Below are 23,652 nucleotides of genomic sequence, written 5' to 3' on the forward strand. Positions count from 1 at the left end.
GAGGGACAAGAGCATGTGGAAGGCACCGTGGCTTCAGGAAGCCCATGAAGGGCGAGTTGTTCAGGGACATCCTGAGGGTCTGTTATGCTCCAGTTCCATTGCAGGGATGGGAGAGACAGCAGCCAACAAGATAGGGATGATGAGTGCGGCAGGGGGGTGGGGCAGGAAGCAATCCCTTAACAGCAGGTGGAGGAAGGTGCTGGCAAGAAACACACCACGGTGGCGGGAGAGGGATGGGCTGAGGGGCCCAGATCTCTGGGGGTGACACAAAGGGACCAGAGGGGGCCCAGGGTTAGGCGGCAAAGAGAGCAGGAGGGATTGGCAGAACCACATGGGGAAGGCCTTGAGTGCCACGTAAGAACCTGGACTATGTTCTCTGGGCCATGGTTTCTCAAGCTGCACTCATGTGAGGTTCTACAGCGGTGGACTGAAAGCCTTACTTGAGGCTTTCATTGATGATTATCCAAAAAACATATGCATATGTTCTGCCGTGGGAGGTCAGGGCTTCCACGGACCTTAGTGCTTACATGGTCCTCAGGTAACAAGCAAAGAGCAAGGAAGGCTTGGGATGCGAACGACACACCCAGCACTGTAGGGCACAGGGGGCTCAGCAGCAATCCAGAGAAGGGGAGTTGGTGGGAAATGCTGATCTCTATAAGGTGCCTTTTGGTACAGGAATGAGGTGACATGGGCATAAGGTGGCCTGGGCACACAGTGGCACAGGCACGAGGTGGCACAGGCATGAGAACGGGAAGACCCTGCACAGGAAGAACCAGAGTGCCACAACCATATTGTGAGCAATTTGGTTTCAGCAAAACGACGTCATCCATCACATTAAATTAATGCTGTTAATTTGAACTTGATTGCTTCGTAGCTTTATTTTTATTCAATCTGTGATTTTGTTTTGGTTTTATGGTTGTTAAAGGGCTGTAAGCATAAGGAGTTGATTATACCCAATTTTGTAATTGTATATATTTGAATAACAATATGATAAAAAAAAATCACCTAAGGCCAACTGGGGTTCAACAAGAACTTCTCTTCCCTGGTAGAAGGGGCCTGGCAGTACATGACTCTAGTTCGAGGAACACGGGTGCCAACAAGTCAGGGGCGCCGAAGAAGGGTCGCAGGGTGCCAGCCCTGAGCACTGGGGAGGAAGGCATGGTCTAATTAGGGCCCAAACTGCCTCTGGGGGTGGAGGACCTTCCCAGCTCTTCCTGCTCTCCAGAGATGGGGAAAGAGATGGCATGTGCAAGTGGGCACAGCTGTCCTGCCCCAGCCCCCAGATGGCAAGAGTAGATGGTGCAATCTCTCCTTAGAGTTTCCACAATTGTATACAGCCTGTGAGGCACCCTCCTGGGTCAGCCAGTGGACAGAAGGGAAATGAAACCCAAGTGTCTTTCCTGTCATGGAAGGTGCCTCTGGGCATGGTGTTCTTCCTGCTAGCCCTGCAACTTAGCAGCCAGCCTGTGAGGATTCTAGGAACCTTTACTAACACCCGGTGAGAGCAACAGTTGCACTAAGTGGGGAGACATCAACCAAATGATCGCCAATAAAACGGAAAACGCAACTGGCAGGAGCAAAGCCAGGAGGGCAGAAGGGCCCGGCTGCAGGACTTAGCAAAGGCTTCTCTGAGCAAGCAGCATCTGAGCTTAGGGGAGAAGGCACAGGCTAGGAGAAGGCTCAGAGGGAAGAAGGGCCGGGTGTGGCCCACCCAGGAGCTGAGAGGCCAGTGTGGCCAAAGCAAGGAGAGGAGGGGCAGAGTGAGGAAGTGGAAACAGGCAGGGTGCCCCCAGGATAAGCAATAAGAGCCCCCAGAGCAGGGGGAGACACACGCTGATCTGGCCTCTACTAACCCACATTTTGGTTTTTTTGTTTTACTTTTTTTTTTGAGACATAGTCTTACTCTGTCACCCTGAGTAGAGTGCCATGGTGTCATCATAGCTCACAGCAACATCAAACTCTTGGGCTCAAGCGCCCCGCATGCTCCTGAGTAGCTGAGACTACAGGTGCCTACCGCTATACCTGGCTAGTTTTTCTATTTTTAGTAGAGATAAAATCTCACTCTTAACTCAGGTTAGTCTCAAACCTCTGAGCTCAGGTAATCCACCCGCCTTGGCCTCCCAGAGTGCTAGGATTACAGGTGTGAGCTACCATCCCTGGCCTAAAACCTGCATTTTAAAGAGTGGACCTGCAGTGGGCAGAGGTGGACAGGAAGAGGGCAGGGGTGGGGAAGGCAGAGCAGCCAGGACGCTGCCACCGCAGGCCATGGAGCCAGCAGCAACATGAGACAGAGAGCAGGACAGAGGGCAGCACAACCAGCAAGAGCTTCACAGCCAAGCTGCCTGGCAGCCTGCGTGTGGACTCCTGAGCAGGGACCACTGAGCCTGGGCAAAGCAACCCGGGCTGGGATGGGCGGGGGCGAGGGCAGCAGTGGCACAGATACTCACTTGGGGCCTGACCCACAGCAGAGGCCTTCTTGGCGCCAGCATGCTGGATAAGTACGTTGTCCTTGTCATAGGTGCCACCATCCTGGCCCACCTCCACCACTTGCACCTGGGGCAGCGCCGTGTTCCACTTCACCACGTACTTGGGCCCCAAGGGCACCAGGCTGCTGATCTCCAGCTGGCCCCTGCCAGGACAGAAAGGATGTGGCCCTGGAGAGCCTGGAGTGGCCCCACCCCAGGGCCAGGCCAGAGCTCCACTCCTTGGCACACCAGTTCAGCCAGGCTACACGCAGCCCAAGCTCAAGCCCTCAGGCCAAACCAAGCCAGGCAGAGCAGGGAGCCCTCGCTGGGGCAGAAGCGCCAGAGTGCCCAGGCCACAGCCCCAGATTCAGAACCACATGCCTCTAGAACCCCCAGCCCCCCGAACCTACCTGTGGTTGGCAGGCCTGAGGAAAAAGACAAGAAGGAAAGGGAGGTTGTTACTGTGACTGAGTGAGTTTTGTGGGGGCTGAGACCAGCTGGGAGCCAGCCAAAGGCTGGACATCAGGAGTGGAAGAGCAGCCTCCCAGGGGCTCATGGTATTACAGGCCAAGTATAACTAGAGGGGACCACACAGAAGGCCTCCCCTGGGCTGGCTCTTCTGTCATCTCTGCTTCTCACAACGGCCCTCCTGGGCAGCATATATAATCCCAGACAAGGACACTAGCTAGCTTAAGTGACAGCCCAGATCACCAAAACTGATTCCTCCAAACTGGGCCACTAGCACCCCATTTTGTACCCTGCTCTAGACCCTAAGGAACTGAAGGACAGAGAGGGCATCCGTCATCTCACTGGCACTACGTGGAGCCCAGGACATAAATGGGACTTAAAAATCACAGTACTTGAGGCTCGGCGCCTGTAGCTCAGCAGGGCGCCAGCCACATAAACTGGAGCTGGCAGGTTCAAATCCAGCCTGGGCCTGCCAAACAACAATGATAACTACAACAGAAAAACAGCCGGGCGTTGTGGTGGGTGCCTGTAGTCCTGGCTACTTGGGAGGCTGAGGCAAGAGAATCGCTTAAGCCGAAGAGTTTGAGGTTGCTATGAGCTGTGATGCCATGGCACTCTACCCAAGGCAACAGCTTGAGACTCTGCCTCCAAAAAAAAAAAAAGAATCACAGTACTTGAATGAATGAACAGGTCAGCTAGGAGCACTGCCCACACCCACCATCGTGGCACAGCCTTTCTTGCCCGAGTCCCCCACCAAGCCACGAGCCTGTGGAGGCAAGGACTAGGTCTCGTTCAGGGCTCAGTGGACCCATAGATGAGTGAGTAGGTGGCAGAGTAAGCTCACTGGTCCTGAGTAAGCCTGGCTTTCTCCCCTTAAACCTGTCCCATGGCTGTGCACAGGAATGCACGAGCTCATTCCAGGGCAGAGTATAAATCAGGCTTTGCAGATGGGAAGAGGGAGAGAGGGCTGGATTATTTTCCCTTCTGAATCTCAGTTATCACTGCCATAATGTTGCATCTATGATGCCTTTTAAAGTGTCAAATATTGAGATCACAGGTTCTACTAAGGGCCCAGCTAACGAGGTCACAGCTGGAGTTCTTAGGGAGCATTTGGCAGGGGGTCCTACCCCCTGACAGCTACAGAGCCAAGCCTGGGATGCGAGTAGGTGAGCTGGGCCAGGGGTGGGGGGTGCTGAAGAAGGGCAGGGTATGTGCCCCAGCTCCAGGCCTCATGCCTCAGGTACTGTGGGCCCAGAATGTCGGGTCTCCTCAATTTTCTAGACAACCAAATGTCTCAAACTCAGAGTGACCTCCCTGTGTAAGCCCAGAGGCCTGATGCAACCGACAGGCACCCTAGCCTAGAGTGTCATCCTTGCCCCACTCTGGGGCTCCGGCTCTCTCAGGCACAGCCTGGAAGCTGAGCTCTGGATATTTTTCTACATCTAGCCCAGAACCAGGACCCAGGCTCCCATAAGCAGAAGATGCTCTGGGCTGTGGGGGAAAGGCAAGGGCTCATGTTGAAATCACACTGCGATCTGTCCAGAGGGAAATGGATCTGAGTTACAGCAGCAGGGATTTGGGTTGGACACAAGGGAAACTCTCTTGAATTTGAATGTGGTCAGTTTCCCCACAGCAGTGCTGCACAGCAGACCACTCTATACAGTGGGTCTGCCCACAGCCGGGGGCTGCTGCTGACGTTTCCAGACACTTCCCATTGCTGGGACCAGTGGCAGAGCAGGTAGAGAGGGGTGGGAGAGAAGGCAGAACAACAGAGGCCTTCACGGAACCCACATGGGCCTCCCCAGAGCCGCCCGGCCAGAGGCTGGGGTAGGACAGGATGGGGTGACCCAGGCCCACTTACTTGAAGTTGATGTTGGCACAGACCAGCATGTCATTGAGCAGGAAGACCCTACGCTCCTTGGATTTGATCAGCTGTCCACGGTCACCATACACAGTCTCCGTCAGTGTCTCACACAAGAGCAGCTGCCGCTGGCCTGAGGTTAACAGCTGGGGGAGGGGACAAGGGAGTCACTGTCAGCAATGCAGCCCAAGAGGCTTTACCTAGCCAAAGACCCATATCCTCCTCCAGTGCAGAAAGGGGACACCCAGGCTGGGAGAAGCAGAGGAGGCAGGCCATGCCCTCCAGCCCTGGGTGCCAAGATGCACTGAGGAAGATGACCAGAGAAACACACATTGGGGTCTCCACACCGGGGATGCCTTGGACCACCCAGCCTTGCACCCAAGGGGCCCAGCAGCCAGCACCACCTTCTCCAGGGAGCCAGCTATTGCCAGCCACTCCTTGTGGCCACCTTGCACACTCGCCGCTGTCAAGGACACAGCTCTGCAATCACAGAGACCAGCTCTGCCCTGGCCCCACTCCTCAGCTGTGAAGCCCTCAGGTAGGTCACTTCACCTGCCCAAGCCTCGGTTTCCTTAGCTGCAAGTGGGTACAATGACCTCTACTGCTGAGGTCACACAAGGTAACAGACATATGAGTGGGTCTGTTTTTGATTTTCAAGGCCCAGTATGAAACGAAAACAAAGGCCCTCATTGAAAACCTACTAACAAATTTCAAGACAGCTATAGCAGAATACTATACCAAGCGTGGGGACCTGCTGGGCATGGGCTGTGTGTGACCACACATATTACAGGCTCTTGAGGCCAGCCCCACATGGCCTTGAGGCCAGACAGCCACTGTCCATGACGGTCTTCGTCGTGGAGAGGCACAGCCTTGTATAGGAGACACCTGGCCTGCAAGTCGGTCCCAGCACTGTACCCTGACCTACTGGAAGCCTTGGCCAGTCCCACCTCTTTGACAGCCTCATGACAGGGTTGGGATGGATCTGCGGTCAATAACACATCATCTGAGAAGGCCAGGACATAGAAGCCCAGGGCACCTAAGCAGACATTTGCCATCTCAGGCTGGCCACCAAGACCCTTCTGCCAGCATAGGGACCATCCACCCAGCCAGGCACACTGTGGGAAAATATGCTTTTTCCTAACAAGGAATATCTTAGGGGGAAGGATGTCGGCAAAATTCATTCCCCAAACCTGCAACTCTGATGACAGTATTTCCCACTTTCTTCTCCATCCTAGCTGAAAAAAGGGACCCATCACCCCAAAGCCTCCCCTAGAGAGACTGCTGCTGCTCACCAAAGAATCAAGTCAACATACAACCCAAGTCAACATACAACCAAAGTCTGAATGGGACCAAACACCTGCGGTGTGCCAGGTGCCAAGTGGCCCTCGGTATCCATATCTCACTGAATTGACTCCATGGTCCTGAGAGGTAATCCCCATGTCCCAGGTGAGGAAAGTGAGATTCTGGAACCAAAGGGCCTTGCCAAGACTGTACCCCTGATGAATGACAGATAGTACAAGATGGAGCCAAGTCATGTCCGCTGACCCCTGAGCAGGCCACTGCACGGTGTGCGACAGGAGCCAGAGGAGAGACCCCACTGCTCCTAACACACAGGAGGACTTAGAGCAGGGGTCCTCAAACTATGGCCCGCAGGCCACATGCAGCCCGCCGAGGACATTTATCTGGCCCCCCGGGTGTTTTTGCCTCCGCTGCCTATCCTGCTTAGCAGCCGACTCATCCTGGGCCCACAGTCCAGCCCTCCAACAGCCTAAGGGACAGTGAACTAGCCCCCTGCTTAAAAAGTTTGAGGACCCCTGACTTAGAGTCCCACAGGGGTCTCCCACGGCCACTAGGCTGGACTTCCCCCACTGTTCCACAAACAGGCTGCGTGCCAGCTCACAAAGACATTACTCAGACTCTGGAGATAGCAGGGCCCCCACAGAAGGCTGTAAGGGTGACATACGCACAACTTGGAAGAGGAAAGTCCCCTGGGCTCAGGCAATCATCCTCTGCCCCTTAGGCAGATTGAATAAAAGAAAAGAAAACCCGGATGTTGCACAACCATCCCTCTGGGTAGTCCAGAGTAGTCCATTTTGAAATAGCCAGCATGGTTCCCTTTTGGGCTTCACTCACTTTCGTTTCCGCTTCTCCCTGGATGGTGGTGAGAGGGACATCACTGAACATGTCTCGAAACTGGCCAGGATTGCCCGAGGAGGGCCCGGGACGGGGAGGCACAGGGTGCAGCCCCACCACACACTTCTCAACATCACATGTGTATCCAGCTCAGTCCCATTCGATAGATGGAGAAACTCAGAGCCTTTACTCCCTTGTGTGCCATCAAACAGGCTCCCCGACCTCCAGCCAGTGCCTGCCACACACTGCTGCCTCTGTCTTTACTCTGCCTTTATAGGACAGAGCGTCAGAGAACCGAATGGCTCTTCCAGGGCAAACACTATAGCATCAATTTCCTGCTCCCAGCATTCCCTTCCCACTGCAGCAGCACAGATGTACCAGCCAGGGGAAGGCAAAGCAGAGAAAGCCTCTTGGTCACAGCAAAGAGAACTGAGAATGCGAACAGAAGGAGAAACTTCCCAAGTGCCAGGACCAGCACAGGTGGCTGTGGTTGGACTGAAGTTTATTTCTCCAAAGACATTCCAAACTAGGGACCTTGTGTGTGGCAGCTGAGTTAGTCCTGCCTGGGAGCAAGGGGTGGAGGAATGACCTCTCTCACTAATGAACACCCTGAGTGGTCCTGGGTGGGGACAGCCCTCAAGAGAGGGTTCTATCCTCTGCCCACCTTGTCTTCCCCAGCCCTGTCCTCCTGGAGCAGGTGAAGCCAACCCAGACATCTCTGGGGCCAACAGGTAGCACCAGCAGGAAGAGGTGGGTGAGGATACGGGGAAGTGGACAGCCACTACTCAGGTGAGCAGTGTCACACGGGAAGGAGGGCCAGCATACCAACTCCTCCAACCCTTCCAAAAGACCCACCAGTCTGAATTTTATGGGACATCTCCCTATTTTTAAATGTTGGCAACCACTTCTAGGTCTTTAAAAATACTGCATGGGCCCCAGAGTACACCCCCAGCCTGAGTATGGCCCAAGAGTCATAATATGAGGGATGCCTGGAGTTTAGCATGTCACCCTACAAGAGACTGGGTCCCAGCCCCACTTCTGAGAGCTGTCATGAAGGTCAAAGACGGAAACAGGATAGAGAGCTTGCTATACTGTAAAGTGCAGTGCGGGTGGAAAGGCTGCCATCTCTCTTAGAAATCCCTTCTGGACCATTATAAATTCTCTCCCTATGCCACTGAAATAGCCCTCCCAGGAGCTACCAGCCACTAGCCTTAATTCTGCTTTAGAGACCCCACAGGACTAAGAGACTCCCAGTCCCCCCTCCCCCGAGATTTAAATCTCTTCCTAAGAGTCCACAGTGTCCCTTCTCCAAAGAGCAGTCAGGGTCACCCGATCCTGAACCATCCTGAACCATCCTGGCCCACCTCCATCCTCTGATGCATGAGCACCCCAGAAAGCCAGGTGCAGCCACAGGGGTCTCACATCATTTGCTACCGGGGAAACAGAAGGACTCCAGAGACCAGCAGACGACGCGGTGAGGTGACCTTGTACTTCAAAACCTGATTCTCTATGGACTCATTCACAAGTCTTTCAAGATTTTTTCCCTAGAAGGTTCCCAAACTATCATCCCAAAATGTGGCCTAGATTTTTCATCTTTCTTCTATTAAGGACTCTCAGGATGCTGCTGTGCCAGCTCCCTCGTTGGCCCCTCAGCGGCCCTGGGATCAGCTGCTACTGAATGCTCCTCATTTCAGAAGGAACAAGTGAGGTTCAGAGAGGTTGGGTGATTCCCCCAAGGCCATACAGCAAGCACCCGGGGCAAAATCTAGACTTAAACCCAGATGCTGACTCCAGAGCCTGCTTGTATAACCACAATGCCAGACCATCATTTCTGACATCTTTACTGGAAATTATGAGCAAAATCAGCATTTATCCTAAAACAACACGATTAGTAATGAGTGTGGGAGGCCAGTCCGGAATCCAAACCTCAAAGTCAGGTCTGCGGACTTTGAAAAGCAAGAACTCCCCTTCTCAGAGAACAGTGCCACCTACTGGGTGGCCACGAGGCAGGCGGCGCGTGCGCAGGGGAGGAAAATGCAGGGCAGGTGAGGACAGGTGAGGGTGGGAGGTCCTGGGCTCACCTTGTTGAGGCTGCTGCGGTCGCTGACGCTCTTGGTCAGCTGCTGGATCTCTGCCACCTGGTCAGCCAGCCGCTTCTGCTCATTCAACTTCTCAGCCAGAGTCTCCAGCTCTGTGAGGGCCAGCTGGAGCGACAGCCTGTCGGGGTGACCCCTGGGTGTGTTCTTCAGCATGTCCTGCGGGGGCCAAGAGAGCAGAGACTGAGAAGCCCGCCCCAGGACAGATGCTCCCCACGCCTGGGGCAAAGCCTCACAAAGGGCTCAGCTTACAGCCAAGACAGGTGGTACCAGACACAGAAGAAGACCTCGAGAAACAGCTAATGAATGGAAAAAATAAAATAAAATAAACGTGCACATCTTTCTGGAAATATACCCCAAAGAGCTGAAAGCAAGGTCTCAAAGAGATATTTGTACACCCATGTTCACAGCATTATTCACAACAGCCAAAAAAAAACTGGAGGCAATCCAGCCGTCAATGGGTGATGGGTAAGCAAAATGATATTAATCAGCCTTAGAAAGGAAGGAAATTCTGCACATGCTACATCACAGGTGAACCTGGAGGATATTACACTAACTGAAATAAGTGGTCACCAAAAAACAAATCTGGTATGATTCTACTTAGACGAGGTACTTAGAGTAGTCAAATTTGTAGATACAGAAAGCAGAATGGTGGTTTCAAAGGACCAGGGCAGAGGCAAGGGTGAGTTGTTAGTTAAACAGGGACAGAATTTTAGTTTGGGATGATAAAAAAGCTCTAGGATGGAGGATGGTGATGGTGGTTACACAATGTGACAATACTTAACGCCACTGAGGTGCTCACTTAAAAATGGCTGAGAAAGTCCTGGATGAGAGCCCAGGCCCCCTTCCTCCCACACCAGAAGCCATTGCCAGCCCACTAGGCTGCACCCTGTGGGTCATGGTAGCTGGAATCTCTGGCAGTACCTGAAGCAGGAGGATAAACTGTGGGAACCTCTGGATGGGCTTCACCATCAGCCCGTAGAGGGTGACGCGGTCCGGGCTGCACACCTGCCGGCGCTGTCGGAGACAAGGTCCCATCATTTAGCACCCCAGGGCCCAGACACGGTCCCCCTCCCAAGCTCCTCTCTCTGGGCTCCAGAATGCTGTTTAGCCTTGGGGCCTGGAGAGAAGAGCCAAGGGAGGTCCCTGATTCCACAGTCAGGGATGCCTCACCATCACCACCACCACTGGTGCCCTCTGCACAGTCCCTCCCCCTTAGGAGACTAAAACGGTCATTTTAAGGAACGTGATCTAAGTGCATAACTGGAAAATCTGGCAACTTACACAAGAGGTCAGACTTCTAGAAATAGCCAAGGCAACCATCCCCTCAACTTAAACTAAACACAGATAGCCCAGGCTGGGATGAGGGGTAGGACACCGGGGAGCTGCCCTGTCTCCCGCATCTGTTCACCCTCCATCAACACAGCTGTCACCTTGCTTCTGGCCCTCACCCCTGCAACCCCACAGCTTCTCCATCAGCCTCCACTGCTATCTGCCCCGGCTCAAAACTCCTCCTTGGCTCCCCATTGCCTGAAATACTACCCCACTCAGCTGCCTCTCTGTGTACATGCTCGGATCTTCCCTCTGGGACTCCCCACCAGGCACCAATGCTCTTATAGTCTGGCCAAACCCACCCACCCCTGACCTTTACCCCACTGTCCTTGAACCTGGAATACCCTCTCCTCTTTTCCAGCTGTCACAATCCTACCATGCCCCGGTCAGGGCCCCTGTCAATGGCACCCCCTTTGAGAAACCTGCTTCGATGGGAGCAGTGGGTTCCCCCACTGAGGCCCCAGCGCCAGGGTCCTCAAACTTTTTAAACAGGGGGCCAGTTCACTGTCCCTCAGACCATTGGAGGGCCAGACTGCAGGCCCTGGGACAAGTCAGCTGCTAAGCGGGACAGGCAGCAGTGGCAAAAACACCCGGCGGGCCGGATAAATGTCCTAGGCGGGCCACATGTGGCCTGTGGGCCATAGTTTGAGGACCCCTGCCCCAGTACAAGCTGCCTGTGTCACTCCTGTATCCTGTGCCCAGCAATTCGCAGAGCCGTAGTCCACCAAAGACTGGTACAAGACCACTGGGTTTATCCCGCAGACCTGCCTGCACACATAGGTGCAAGAGGTCAGGGGTTGGAAGATGGCACAGATCTCCCTTCTGCACTGCCACGGCTCTAGGATCCCAAGCTACCTACAGGCACTGACCCTCCTCCTAGCAGGCAGGAGAGAAGAATTTTCCTCCCATGGGACGGGGGCTGCCCCAAGGTCAGAGGGGAGGTGTCCAGCACAAAGCTGTGAGGAGATATCCAAAGCTGGGGTCACAATGTTCCTCTCCCCAAGCAACTTCCTCTCCCCCATCCCAGCCAACCCAATGCCCCCATGAATCAAGGCCCACCTTGAGAAACTCGAGGAACGTGGGCTTGGTGAGACAGGCCTTCTTGATGATGGACATGGCATTGGTGAAGTTGTTCACGTAGTCACTGTACACATCTAGCACCATGGACTTGGAGAACTGAAACGAGGTGCAGGGGTGAGCTGGGCAGACCACCTCAACACAGGGAGTGGCAGGGCAGCCAGCACCCTCCACTCACTTGGGACCACAAGCTGGGCTGATGGCACAGCCTGGACAACCCCAACAAGCCTGTGAGGTAAGTACGTCCATCACCCACCTACGTGAGGAAACCAGGCGCAGAGAGGCAAAGAGTCCCACCCGAGGGCACAGGTGGGACCAGATGGTACACAGAGAGCCCAGCAACCTTGGCTCCCAGGTTTCTTTCCCCTGAACAACAGCCAAAGTCCAGGGGTGCAAAGAGGAAGAGGGCAGGAGAGGGTGGCAGGAGATGATCCTTTTACCACCTCAAGTCCAAGAAACAGAATGCCCCCACCCACCTACAAGGACAGCACTCCTAGCCTCTTGCTGGGTAGTGTGCTCAGAGCTGAGTTGCCAAGGTGGGGGTAATGTGCCTGGAGTCCTGGAGTCAACCAGTCCTCTCACCTGAGGCCTCTGACACATCAGCCCAGGACGTCGGATCTATTTAGGGAAACTACCAGGGGCTACAGTTTTCAAAAACTAATTTTTTCTTATAGCAGAACTCAACTACCCAACGTAGATCAAAAGTGGATTTCCACAAAATTGTCCCTCCCTTGCCCCATGAATCTCTGAGGCCCACAGACTTTGGTTGGAAAATCCAAGACTTCGGTGCACACCCTTATTCCACAGATGGGGGACCCTACTCCAGAGATGGCTCTGGGCCTGCCTGAGGCTATAGAACCAAGCAGGGCCCAGTACAGGGTTGCCTGGGTCATAGGCCAGTGCCTGTGGGGCGTCCTCTCCAGGTCAAGGTTGTAGTCTATGCCATCACTGCTTACCACCTGCTTAGCATCTGGCCACAGTGGCCAGGATGCCACTCAGTCCCCTAGAGGTGCTGCCACCTGGGCAGAGCCAGAACAGAAACCTGGCTTCAAGGGTACTGCACCCCGGCAGACATGTCCAAGGACACTTCAAGGAGCTACACCCACCCTAGCCTAGGCCAGGAGGACACAGAGGCCTGGCCACCCTCTGGCTCTCCTGGCTTGGACAAGGTGATCAGCTGAGGCAGGAGGCTGGAATACTTGACCTGTGGGGTCAGGCTGGCTATGGTTTTACCTTGGTGGGCTGGGGAAGGGGATACCTACTGAGGCCACAAAGAGGTCTCCAATCTTCTCAGTGGAGTCCCACTCAGCCACTCGGGAGGACAGGGCGATCTGGAACATGGAGTGGCAATGCAGGATCTCCCGTACGCGGAAGAACACCACCTGGCACTTTCGGGCGCTCAGCGCCTTGGGCTCCATCTCCATCAGGGGGTTGCGGTAATCCTGCCAGGGTAGGGGGAGGTGAGGCCAGAGGCCAGGCCACTGCCTCCCCTGCAACCCCCACCTTCATGCAGCACTTGGCCCACCACGGTGTCCCCATTGGGGGGCACGTGTCCCTTCTCCCCACGAATCCTTCTGGAAGGACCTCCATGACTATAGCACTCCTGCCCTTTCTTTGGCTACCACAACCAACCCCCACAACTTCTGTGTTAAGTTGGGAGTTGGCCCTGCCTATCACTGAGTCTGTCGGCCTGGCAGCGGTAAGGGTACCAGAAGCTCCCTCAGCCCCTAGGTCTAGTGTCATCCTCTCCAATCAGCTTTGTCAGAAGCAGGTGACATTTTCATCACCACCTGCCTGATGCCTGGGCTCCCTCTCTGTGGATCCAAACTTAGAATGGGTGTCATTAGCACCCTGCCACCCTGACTGTCCCCTCTCTTAACAGCCTCCCTCCTACAGCCCACAACATCCCAGGAGAGCCATCACTTCAGGGATTCGACTGTAGCTGGGGTCAGCACACCAGGCATCTACTTAGCAATCCCTGGGCATCCAGATGTGAAAAAGAGGCTTGATCCTACCCCTCGCCATCTCAGAAGAGCCTAGGATGATAGGGGTACATGAGCCCAGCCCCAGACTGGCAAGGAAGACCTGATCTCTTCCAGACACAAATGGGACCATATATCCTTAACTCTCCAGAGTCATTTCAAAGAATCCCAACTTTATTTCTGAAAATAGTCACTTCCATGAGGCATCAGGAGTTCTTGGTGCCCCCCATTTGGAGGTCCTATTTTCCCCCCTAAACAGAGCTAGCCTTTGGCCCCTCCCCTTAAAACTGCCCACAGTCCTCCAACACTCCTTGTAAAGTGTCCCTCTGGGGCCCTCCCTGCCCTCTCCTCAGAGAGCCCTGAGGACCACCTGAAGTCACACCTGGAGTATCCGCTTCAGGGACTCCACGTAGCTGCCTTCGCTCTGCACAATGGAGCCCAGGATGTGCCTCCGGACCACCTGCACAGGCCAGAAAGCACCATCAGACCCGGCGAGCTGCCCTCCCTGCCAGTGCCATGCCCACCTGAGAGCAACCCCCAGGCTGCCCGGTCTATGGGAGGGAGGGGGGCTTGCCCCAGGGCTCGCCCCTCACCAGCATACACCAGGGGATGCAGATCGTACCTCTCCCACACGGTGGTGAGGGCCTGCTTGCCCCTTTGGACAACCATACAGAAAATGCTTTCTTAGATTGAGCTGAAATCTGTGCCCACCACTTGTTGCAGACAGAACCCTAAGCAATCCTTCTACAAGACAACCCTTCGGGTGCCCTGGCACCCCTCCACTGGCCCCCTGCTTCTGGCTAAACAGTCCCAGCCCCTTCTCCTTTCCCTCTCCTGAGCACCCAGTCAGCCTCCCTCCCTGGGCTGTGGCAGAGCAGAGCACCTGATGCTGCTGCACACTGGGGTCACATGGGGTCATACTTGTTCCCTGGCTCTCTCCCCAGACTGCGTTGGCCTGGAGTGCAACCTGGATCTCAGGGATGTTTACATCTTCACAGGTGACTCTAGTGTGCAGCAAAGTTGGGATGTCACTCACAAAAGGTGTCATATGGGAGGTGTCTGCCAGGGCAATCTGTCCACCTTGATCTGGGGCTGGGAGGGCGGCTGACCCCTACCCTATCCCTATGGCTGCCTCCCCTGCCTGCTCCCCTGGAGTCTCCCCCTGCCTAGGGCATATCCTTATCATCTGCCACTGCCCTGTCCATGGCCCACAAAGCCCTGGCAGACAAGCAAGGCCCCGGTCCTGCAAACTGTCTCACAGCTGGCTGCACAGCCAACAATCCCCAGGTGTCTGGGCAGCACCTGGCACAGAGTTCTAAGCCTCAGCACTTGGACATTTGGGCCCGAGTAACTCCTCGTGGTGGGGAGTAACTCCCCGTGCTTCCTGGGTCTCTGGCAGCTTCCCTAGCCTCTGCCCACCAGATACCAGTAGTGACAACCAGAAACGTCCCCAGACTTTGTCAAATGCCTCTGGGTTGAAAACTAACTGCTGATCCGAGTGACTGATGCTGCCCGACCCAGAAGAGGCACCATGAGGCAGGCGAGAGAGCTCCATGCCTCACCAGGAGGGGAGGCCTAGCTTGGGAGCCAGGGTGGAGTGGGGTGTCACCACCTCAAATGCCATTCAGGGTGGGCAGATGGCACGTGTGAGGGAGGCAAGCTAAACGAACGGCGTGAATTGGTCAGCGAGTGCACCAGAGGGAACTGCTCCTCCTCCGCCCTGGCCAGCTGCTGCCGGCGGGAACCTGGGCCAGTATGGCTCTATCCTCCTGATTTCCAAAAGACTCCAATCATCAACATTTTCTGCCAACCAAAAAATGGGCAAATCCCTCGCACTGAGCTGGCTGCTTGTCCTGCTCAGTGTCCTTACAGCCAGGGGAAGTGGGGCTCTCACCTATTCACGCTGGCAAAATGCAGATGGGAGGGAAAACATGACTGGGCCGCCCCGACCTCAGGGAGATGCTCTGGGAGGAGGAAGATGTCACTAAGAGCCCCAGCTCCTGGCAGACACCACAGCAGCTCTAAGGCCCAGTGTGAGGACAGGTGGACAGGGTGAGGCTAGGTACCCACACACGCAGCCTGCCCTAGTTAGGAAGCTCAGTGCATCCCAGCCTTTTCTTCCTGCAATCCCTTCCTTCACTTGGCACCTTAGCTGGAAACAGCTAACAGGACCTGCTCTGGTGGCCATGGTGGGGAGACAAGCTCTCCAGATGGAGGGGTCCCCTCTGCCCCTCAAACCACAGTGTAGAACCCAGGGGATCTGATCTGGACTGCCTGTGGAACCAGCAAGGAGACAGCCCAGGAGGCCCCACCCAGCTGGTCACTTCCCCTCAGGACCCAGCCCAGCATGGCCCCACGGAGCAGGCTGGGACCCCCGCCACCACCCTCCCCCACAGACCTGCTGAGGGCTCAGGCCGTCCGGCATGGGGCCCAGCTCTGGCGCTGGGGGCTTGATGTCCGAAACACTGACCTCCAGCAGCCCCATGTCCTCCTCCTCAGAGTCACCTGGAAAGTCAGATGCGCTGATAACACGGGGACAGCATAGGCCCCAGGAGCTGAGAACCTGTCAGGCTAGCCCTGGACATAGGTCCAAGGCCATAAGCAGCTCCTGGGGCCATGTGGGGTTTCGACAACTCACTGGCTCTTTCTAAGCAATCCCTACTCCGCCCCAGAGCCTGGCAGAGTCCATCCACAACACACACGAGGGAGCGGGAACGAGCAAGCCAGGGAGTGAACAGAGGCACACAAAGCAGTGTCCCGCGGGGCCTACCAGAAGCCACCATCCCTGCTCAGGCTGCCCACTCGGCCTGGTGAGGCCCAACCACTGGTGTCCCCATCGCTCGCTAGGCACTAAAAATAGTTTCCTTCTGGCTGCCTGAAAGGGGGAAGAAAATAAGCCCGGAAAAGAATGGGACAGCTTGGCTTTCATTTTTTTTTTAATAACTCAGAGACCTAAAAGGGAAAAAGCTCAGCTGGCATCTGGCAGGGAGTCCCGGGCATGGGTCAGGTGGGTCTCAGATGGAGGAGGGGACAAGGCAGACAGAGCCCCCAGCCTCCAAGACAGTGTGGCAGGGCAGGCACAAGGGTCCTAGAAAGGGTCCATCCCCATAGGGGGAGGCACAGACACAGGGACCTGGGACCCCAGCAGCTCAGCACCCCTGACAGACGGTGGCAGCTGTGGGCAGCAGGAAGTGGACGCCATGGGGAGGCCGGGGAAGAAAGGAGAAGTGGCAGGAACCCCGGGAGCAGAGGGGGCAGACACCCAGGCGGGTCCTTACCTGAGCAGGACACAGAGGAGGAGGAGGAGGAGGGACAGCGGACAACAGCATGGGGGTGGGGGTAGCCTTCCTGGCTGGCCCACATGACGCCCCGGGCATCGCTCCGCACCCAGCCCAACCTCAGGCCGCGCGGCTTCCTCTTACCCCACGCACCACTGGGTAACATTCTTGGCCTGTGACTCGAGCCCTGCCTGGCTATTAATAACGCCTCTAGGGGAGGGTCACTTTAGGAGGGAGCTGGGCTAATGGGCGGGGTGGGGACAGTCCAAGCCAGCCCGGGGCTGGGAGGGTGACCCAGGGAGGGCTCCTAGACAGCCAGCCTGGCCACCCTGTCCTTCTGTCCTTTCTCTGAGCCATCCTAGTAAGTTTAGAATGGCCACTTGGCCTGTCACCTACCTCATCAGGGGCCAATTGCCCCCCAGAAGTGGGCAGAACATGGACATTTGCTGAGTACTCAGCCTATGCCAGGCACATAAATGCCACACCAAATAAATGGAGTGGTGGGGTTCAACTCATTTTACAGATAAGGAACCTGCCATTATGAGAGGGGAAGAAGGGTAAGGTGACAGCCAGGAGAGGCAGAGCTGGGACCTAACCAGGTCAATGTGACGCCATCTGAATGACTGACCACCCACCAAGAGGGCTCTGTCTGCATACTACCTCTGTCACCCTCACCACAGCCCCAGGAGACAGATGCCATTATTAGCCCCACTGTACAGATGAGGAAACTGAGGCACAGAGAGGTTAAAGAACCTACAGAACTTTCCAAGAACATGCAGGCTCTCCCATTTCTCCCTGGCTGGAAGCCTGTGCTCCTTCCACTGCACCAGACTGTGCACTGAGGGCAGGTGGCAGGATCCTCTCCAGATAAGGCCTCCAAGATTCAACCTCAGAAATCTACCCAGGGGTCACTGGCTGTTAGCCCACTTTTCTCCTTGTCTGTCACCCCCAGAGATGAGGGCTGCATCACCCTGTGTCCCCCAGCCTCGGAACACACCAAGGGCCCTTCCTGGCCATTCTCTGGGGAGGAGACCAGAGAGCCCTGGGGTGGGGGCCAGGAGCAAAGGGCGGAGGCTTAAGGGGAATGGGGACAGGATGTGTGTTGACAGCTATATCCCAAAGCTTTAGGACAGTTCCTAAAACATAGTAAATACCCTATAAAACTTGATGAATGAATGATCAATCAATTGATCAAATCTGACCACTGGGACACTTCTAACCTAAAACCCTTAATGACTTCCCAAATGTCATTACGATCACAGGCAAATGCCCAACAAGGCCCACAGAGCCCTGCTGACTGGGCCCGGCCTCTCACCCTGCCCTCACTGAGGCCACCTTCACCCCTTCTCTGCCTGTGTGTCCTTAGGTAAGTGATGAAAGCCCTCTGTGCCTACAGCACAGGAACATGAGGGTCCCCGGTACCTGGCTCGGTGCTGGTAAGTGAGGAACTACGGGGCCTGAGGAAAGGGCTGGGGTGCAATCTACACTCCATAGTTCTATCAGGAACATCATTCCTTGAACGTCTCATACTTCCCCACCTCCAGGCCTTTGCACACGCCGTTCCCCTCTGCCTGGTGGGCCCCTCCTTGTTCCCTGGCCTTGCATCCAGAGTCTGCCTCACTTCCTCAATGCTCCCTGCCACACCACCTGTCAATTTGTCCTGTCATTTCCCATTTATGTGCCGTCTCCCCATGCCAGGAGATGGTCCCTGTAAGAAAGCTGTAAACCCATCCTGGCGTCCCTGGAGAGGAGCATGAGGTGTGGCACTTAGTAGGTGTTCAATAAATATTGGCTGGTTGGGGAGAGAGGCGGGTGGAAAGGAGTGGGTGGGGATGTGCAAAGATGAGGCCCAGGGATGCAGACTGCGTAGGGGCAGGAGACCCAGATGGCTGTGGCAAAGGTGGTCCTAAGGGAGAGGCCTATCTCTCCTACAAGAGGCAGGTCATGTCCCCAGGGAGCAGGAAGCAAGCTGGGATGAGGACTTTCAGGACTCAGCACGTAACCCTCACTACCAGAGGAGTCCAGACACCCAAATGGGTCCCTATCCCAGAGTGGCCTCAGGGGGATGGGGAAAAAACTCACCCTCCCCTGCCCCTCAGCCTAGAGCTGGGTGCCAGACCCTACTGGCCCGGGAAGTGCCTCACCAAGGACGTCCTTCCTATGCAGAAAGGACACCTTGCGCATGACAGCCATCCTGGTCTTCTCCAGCCCATCCTTGGTCCCGCTCTTGGCGGCCTTCATGAGCTGGGTCATCTGAGCAAAGGCAAAGAGGTGCATTAGGGAAGCTGAGAGAGGACCTGGGACGACTGCCACCAAGGGCCACCCGCCTCCCCGGCCTTAACCTAGGCTATAGACTATGAAACCACCCAACCCCTCCCTCCCGGGTCAGTGAGCAGAGGCCGAGGACAACAGTGAAGGTGAGAAGGTGCATTTGTGCCCCAGGGTTCTCCCTGCAGGAACCACCTTTACGGGCAAGGGGAGGCCTTAACCAATTTTAGGGGAGGCTGGAGGTCTGGAGTCTTGGGCCCCGGTTCGGGTCTTAGCCCTGCCACTCCCCAGCAGTGTGATGCTGGGCAAGTCACTCCACTTCACCGAGCCTCAGTTTCCTCAGGCAAAACCAAGGTAACAGCAATACCCACCGGTGCCCAGGGCTGTGAGCCCTACCCAGCCCAGGTCTGGGAAAGCCCCCTGAACAGCAAAATGTGCTGGATAAATGTCAAGACACGATTTTAGGAGCAACTAAGGAAGGGGTGCTGTACACACGCTCATCTCATCTGCAGAACCCAAGTGATGAAATCTATCCCTGGCCCTGCCCCAACACAGCCAGGTTTCTTACTGAGCCACTGCTTGGGATGCGGGGGGAGGTGGGGGAGGCTGAAGTTGCCAGAAAGCAACATGCAGCTTCCCTTGGTGCGGTGGGATCCATGGACACTGGTGCAGGAAGCTAAGCAGGACGTGGGGCTCGAGGAAGACAGATGCCCAGGAGTAAGCAGGCACCCTGGGTATCAGGGAAAGCCCAGGTCTAAAAGGAGAGCTGCTGTCCCCCCAGCCCCAGCCCCAGCGCTGATGTCCTCTCCAAAACAGCTGCTGTGGCACCAGCCAAGAGGAGGTTCTATAGTGACAGAAACGCTCTATATCCTCACTGTGCAACCTGGGAGCCGCCAGCCACAGGTGACTACGGAGCACTTGAAATGTGCTGGGGTGACTTAGGACTCCAGTTCCTAATTATATTTCATTTTAATTAATTCCAATTTAATTTCCACGTGACTTAACATAATGGATAACCTAGGTCTAGAAAAACCTTCTCCTTCCAAAAACTCAGTGCAGAAGGCAGAAGCACTAATTGTAGGGGAAGGGGGCTGGTCCCCTGTAGTCTCACTGTCACCTCCAACAACCCCATGGTCCCTCACTTAAGGGTCCAAGCACTTCTGGAGATCTCGGCAAGGACCAGTGGGGCACTGTGCACAGAGAGGCAAGGGTGGTGGCCTTTCAGGAACAAGGCCTACTTGCTGGAAGCCACCAGCAGTGGGGAGAGGGAAGGAAGGAAGTCCCCGGCCCCTCCTTGCATTCACAGGGTACAATTCTAGAGCTGCCATGCTTGGCCTTTCCGGGGGGAGTGGTCACAGATGCCACTGAGAATCCAGTGGGAAGGATAGATGTTAACCCCCAAAAGTGCACATGGATGCTTGCTCCCGCTCTGTTCCAAAGCTAGCTCCTGTCCTGCCATAAAGTATCAATGGGGCTGTCCTATGAGGGACTCACCTGAGACCCCTCTCTTGGCATTTTCCTGGGCAAAAGGAGCAAAAGGCAAACAGCCCTGTAGGGTTCCTGCACTGGCATGCTACATCCAGCGTGAGGCTGTACCCGGGAAGGGGGTGTGGGGGTGCCTGGTCTTAAACTCTGCCCTTCACTGGTTCCTCAGAAGTTAACCTGCCCCTCCCTGGGTCACAGGTCCCCCAAAAGGTATCTATGAAAGGGCTTCACAGGCATCACTGCAGGATGCAGAAGGCCCAGGAACCCCAGTGTGACCAACAGCCAGGGACTTGACTTGCCTCCAGCTAAATGATGGCAGAGAGACAGCTGTACCCTAGGATGCCATGGGGATAAGACAGCCAGGCCTAAAGGTAACAGAGGCCTCCACCCACACAGCTCCCAGGCCAAGCACAGCCCTAAGCACCTGGCAGACTGGATCATTAGAGCCCCACATCCTGGAGACCGGTGCTATTAATGCCCCCATTCCACAGGCAAAGAAACTGAGGCTCAGAGCAGCTAAGGGGCCTGCCCAGGATCACAGTGCAAGGAAGAGAGACTGGGGTTTGAACCAAGGCCCACAGGCCTCCAAAGCCCAGGCATCTGCCAGGACATAAGGAAGTGCTCAGTTAATGGAAGGTACTGTACTCAATATCACCATTACCCAAAGCCTGAGTCTAATCTGACAGGAAGGCGCTGCGTTCTCCTATAGACTTCCTCATCTGGGATCTCTCAGAACAGCTGGGAAGGGTGGGGACGTCCAATGTCACCAACACTTGAATTTTTCAAAGTGCAACCCAAACCCTGGGTGGGTTTTAATTAAATGCACAGATTTCTGGTCCCTGCCCCAGACCTATAGAACCCCTGAGGGTGGCGCCCAGGAATCTGCAAGTTTAATCACCCAGGTGATTCTGAGAGCCCTAGAGTTTGAAAACCCACCCTGGAATTCTATGGACCATCAGTTTCTTTCATCTGCAGGTGGAGAGAAAGATAATAGGCAAGAACCCGGAAGGAAACACGTGGCTTAAAGCCTGGCAGTTCCAGCACAGATGCAGTGGGGCCAGCTACCGGGGCTCAGGGGCAGCCCTGGGACTCAGGCGCAGGCTTGAGAGGCTCAAGCTCACCCGAGGTCCCGGGGCAGCAGGAAAACCCCCTGGAGGCAGCTCAGCTAGAAGCGGCCCGTGGAGGACTTGGAGGGACAGACAATACCTTACAATCGTACTTGTGCTTCAGTTCCTGCATGTCTCTCCCCCCAACTCTCAAAGCCAAGATGTCTCTCTTAGTCCTGGCGTATCTCTCCTTTAGCCTAGTCAGGTCTGGAGAAAGCTGGAGCCCCCAAGCGGCCAGGCAGAAGGAGAGCAGGCGAGAGGAGCAGGCGGGACAGGAGGAGACAAAACACACAGACAACAGAGGAGAGAGGAGACTCAGGTGAAGTGGTGGACGGTCGACTTGGGGCAGGCGGGATCTGGCAGCCCAGGTCCCAAGCAGCAGTCCAGCCAGGTCCTGCCTGGACCTTGTTCCAGCCGTGTCCAACCCCCACATGCCAGGTGGCTGGGGGCCGGGTCTCTGCAGCAGGGAGTCCAGATGTTGGGAATGGGAGGTGGGAGGGTAACAAGCCCAGCCCCCCCCTCCCCCTCAGGGAAGGGGAAGAACGTTCTGAGGATAAGGACTGTGTCTTCTCCCCATCTGTGCAGTGCAACACTTGTAACACAGGAGGGTCTCAGTAAGTTTGTGAGGTGAATGGACGGACAGCAGGTGGATGGATGGGTGGAATGGGGTGGGGAGGTGAAGAAATGAATGGGTAAGCGGGAAAAGGCATAGGAAGATGGATGAATGGGTAGAAGGACACTTGGGCAGATGGATGGACAACAGACAGATGAATGGGTGGACAGACAAGCTCATGGATGGATGAATGGATGGATGGATGGATGGAGGAAGGGAGGGACAAACAAATGGGTGAACAAATGATTAATTTGGTTGGGTATAGGTGACCAAACGAATAGGTAGGTGAATGAAGAGACAGTCAGATGAAGGAATAAAAGGATGGGTAGCTAGGTGCATGGATGAAGGCAGCGCTGTGCTAGTAAATATTTAACAACACAGCTCTCCAGGAAAAGGACCCTGATCTGTAGCCTTTCATGGTGTGAATACACCTCCAAGGTGACATCACTGAACGTGGGTTTGTAAAGAGATGCATGGGATTGGTTCTTGAGTTCTTAGGTGCTGGCACAAGCTGACTCCAGCACACAACTGGAGGAACAGGTGGGTGGATAGAGAGAGGGATGGGTGAAGAGAAGGAGGAGCAACTGGATGGATGGATGGACAATGGAAGAACAGACAGACATTCAAATGCATGAACTGTGTGAGCAATAGTAATATCTAGTAAAGCACACAAAGACCAGGACAGGTGCTACTTCTAGCGAAGCAAACAGAAGGATGCAGGGGTCTTCAAACTTTTTAAACAGGGGGCCAGTTCACTGTCCCTCAGACCATTGGAGGGCCAGACTGAGGGCCCCGGGATGAGTCGGCTGCTAAGCAGGACAGGCAGCGGTGGCAAAAACACCCAGCGGGCCAGATAAATTGTCCTAGGCGGGCTGCATGTGGCCTGTGGGCCGTAGTTTGCGGACGCCTGCATTAAAGGCATGAGCTCTGGAGGCAGGTGGGCCTCCATTCAAATCACGGCTTCTGTTTCCTAGCCAGAAAAATCTCTTTACCTCTCTGAATTATAGCTTCCTTACTGGTAAAGAAAGTGGCCATAATAAGAGCTATGTTACAGGGATGTTAAGAAAATTAAATGGATGCTACACATACAGCCCAGGGCTTAGTAAGTAAAACAGGGAAATATTTTCCAAAATATGGAAGCCATTCTTATTTTATCTTTTAAATTGTAAGTACTCCACATTTGTTGAATAGACAGATAGTTGAGTGGTTGGAAGAATGGGTGGATGGGTGGATGGGTGGGTGGGTGGATGGATGGATGGATGGATGGATGAAGTACAGTATTTTCATCCATCTATGATGTCAACTTCTGGTTTTACCATCTTACTGGTTATGCGACCCTAACCACCTCACTTAACTTCTCTGAGCTTCATACAGGTGTTCTGATCTGAGAATCTTTTTTTTTTTTTTTTTTTTTTTGAGACAGAGCCTCAAGCTATCCCCCCTGGGTAGAGTGCCATGGCATCACACTCACAGCAACCTCCAACTCCT

General features: G+C 54.9%; 1 protein-coding gene across 5 annotated transcripts in view; it reads right to left on the reverse strand.

Moving 5' to 3' along the window:
* ARHGEF10L (Rho guanine nucleotide exchange factor 10 like) overlaps nucleotides 1-23,652 on the reverse strand; it is a 102,177-nt gene that overhangs the window by 49,121 nt on the left and 29,404 nt on the right. The window contains exons 7-17 of one of the 5 annotated variants that reach the window (XM_023509671.1): nucleotides 21,652-21,768; nucleotides 18,837-18,945; nucleotides 15,813-15,919; nucleotides 13,797-13,874; nucleotides 12,695-12,874; nucleotides 11,415-11,531; nucleotides 9,948-10,040; nucleotides 9,009-9,182; nucleotides 4,795-4,940; nucleotides 2,876-2,890; nucleotides 2,448-2,629 (exon numbers count right to left, since the gene is read on the reverse strand). In XM_023509671.1, coding sequence (XP_023365439.1) covers nucleotides 2,448-2,629; nucleotides 2,876-2,890; nucleotides 4,795-4,940; nucleotides 9,009-9,182; nucleotides 9,948-10,040; nucleotides 11,415-11,531; nucleotides 12,695-12,874; nucleotides 13,797-13,874; nucleotides 15,813-15,919; nucleotides 18,837-18,945; nucleotides 21,652-21,768 — 1,318 coding nt within the window. Of the gene's footprint in view, nucleotides 1-2,447; nucleotides 2,630-2,875; nucleotides 2,891-4,794; nucleotides 4,941-9,008; nucleotides 9,183-9,947; nucleotides 10,041-11,414; nucleotides 11,532-12,694; nucleotides 12,875-13,796; nucleotides 13,875-15,812; nucleotides 15,920-16,692; nucleotides 16,876-18,836; nucleotides 18,946-21,651; nucleotides 21,769-23,652 lie in introns of those variants that run through there. The other 4 variants (XM_003783856.3, XM_023509672.1, XM_023509673.1 and 1 more) reach the window with 4 other exon arrangements.

The sequence above is a fragment of the Otolemur garnettii genome, unplaced genomic scaffold (genome assembly GCF_000181295.1).
Source record: "Otolemur garnettii isolate 467f Iridium unplaced genomic scaffold, OtoGar3 scaffold00009, whole genome shotgun sequence".
Taxonomy (NCBI): Eukaryota; Metazoa; Chordata; class Mammalia; order Primates; family Galagidae; genus Otolemur; species Otolemur garnettii.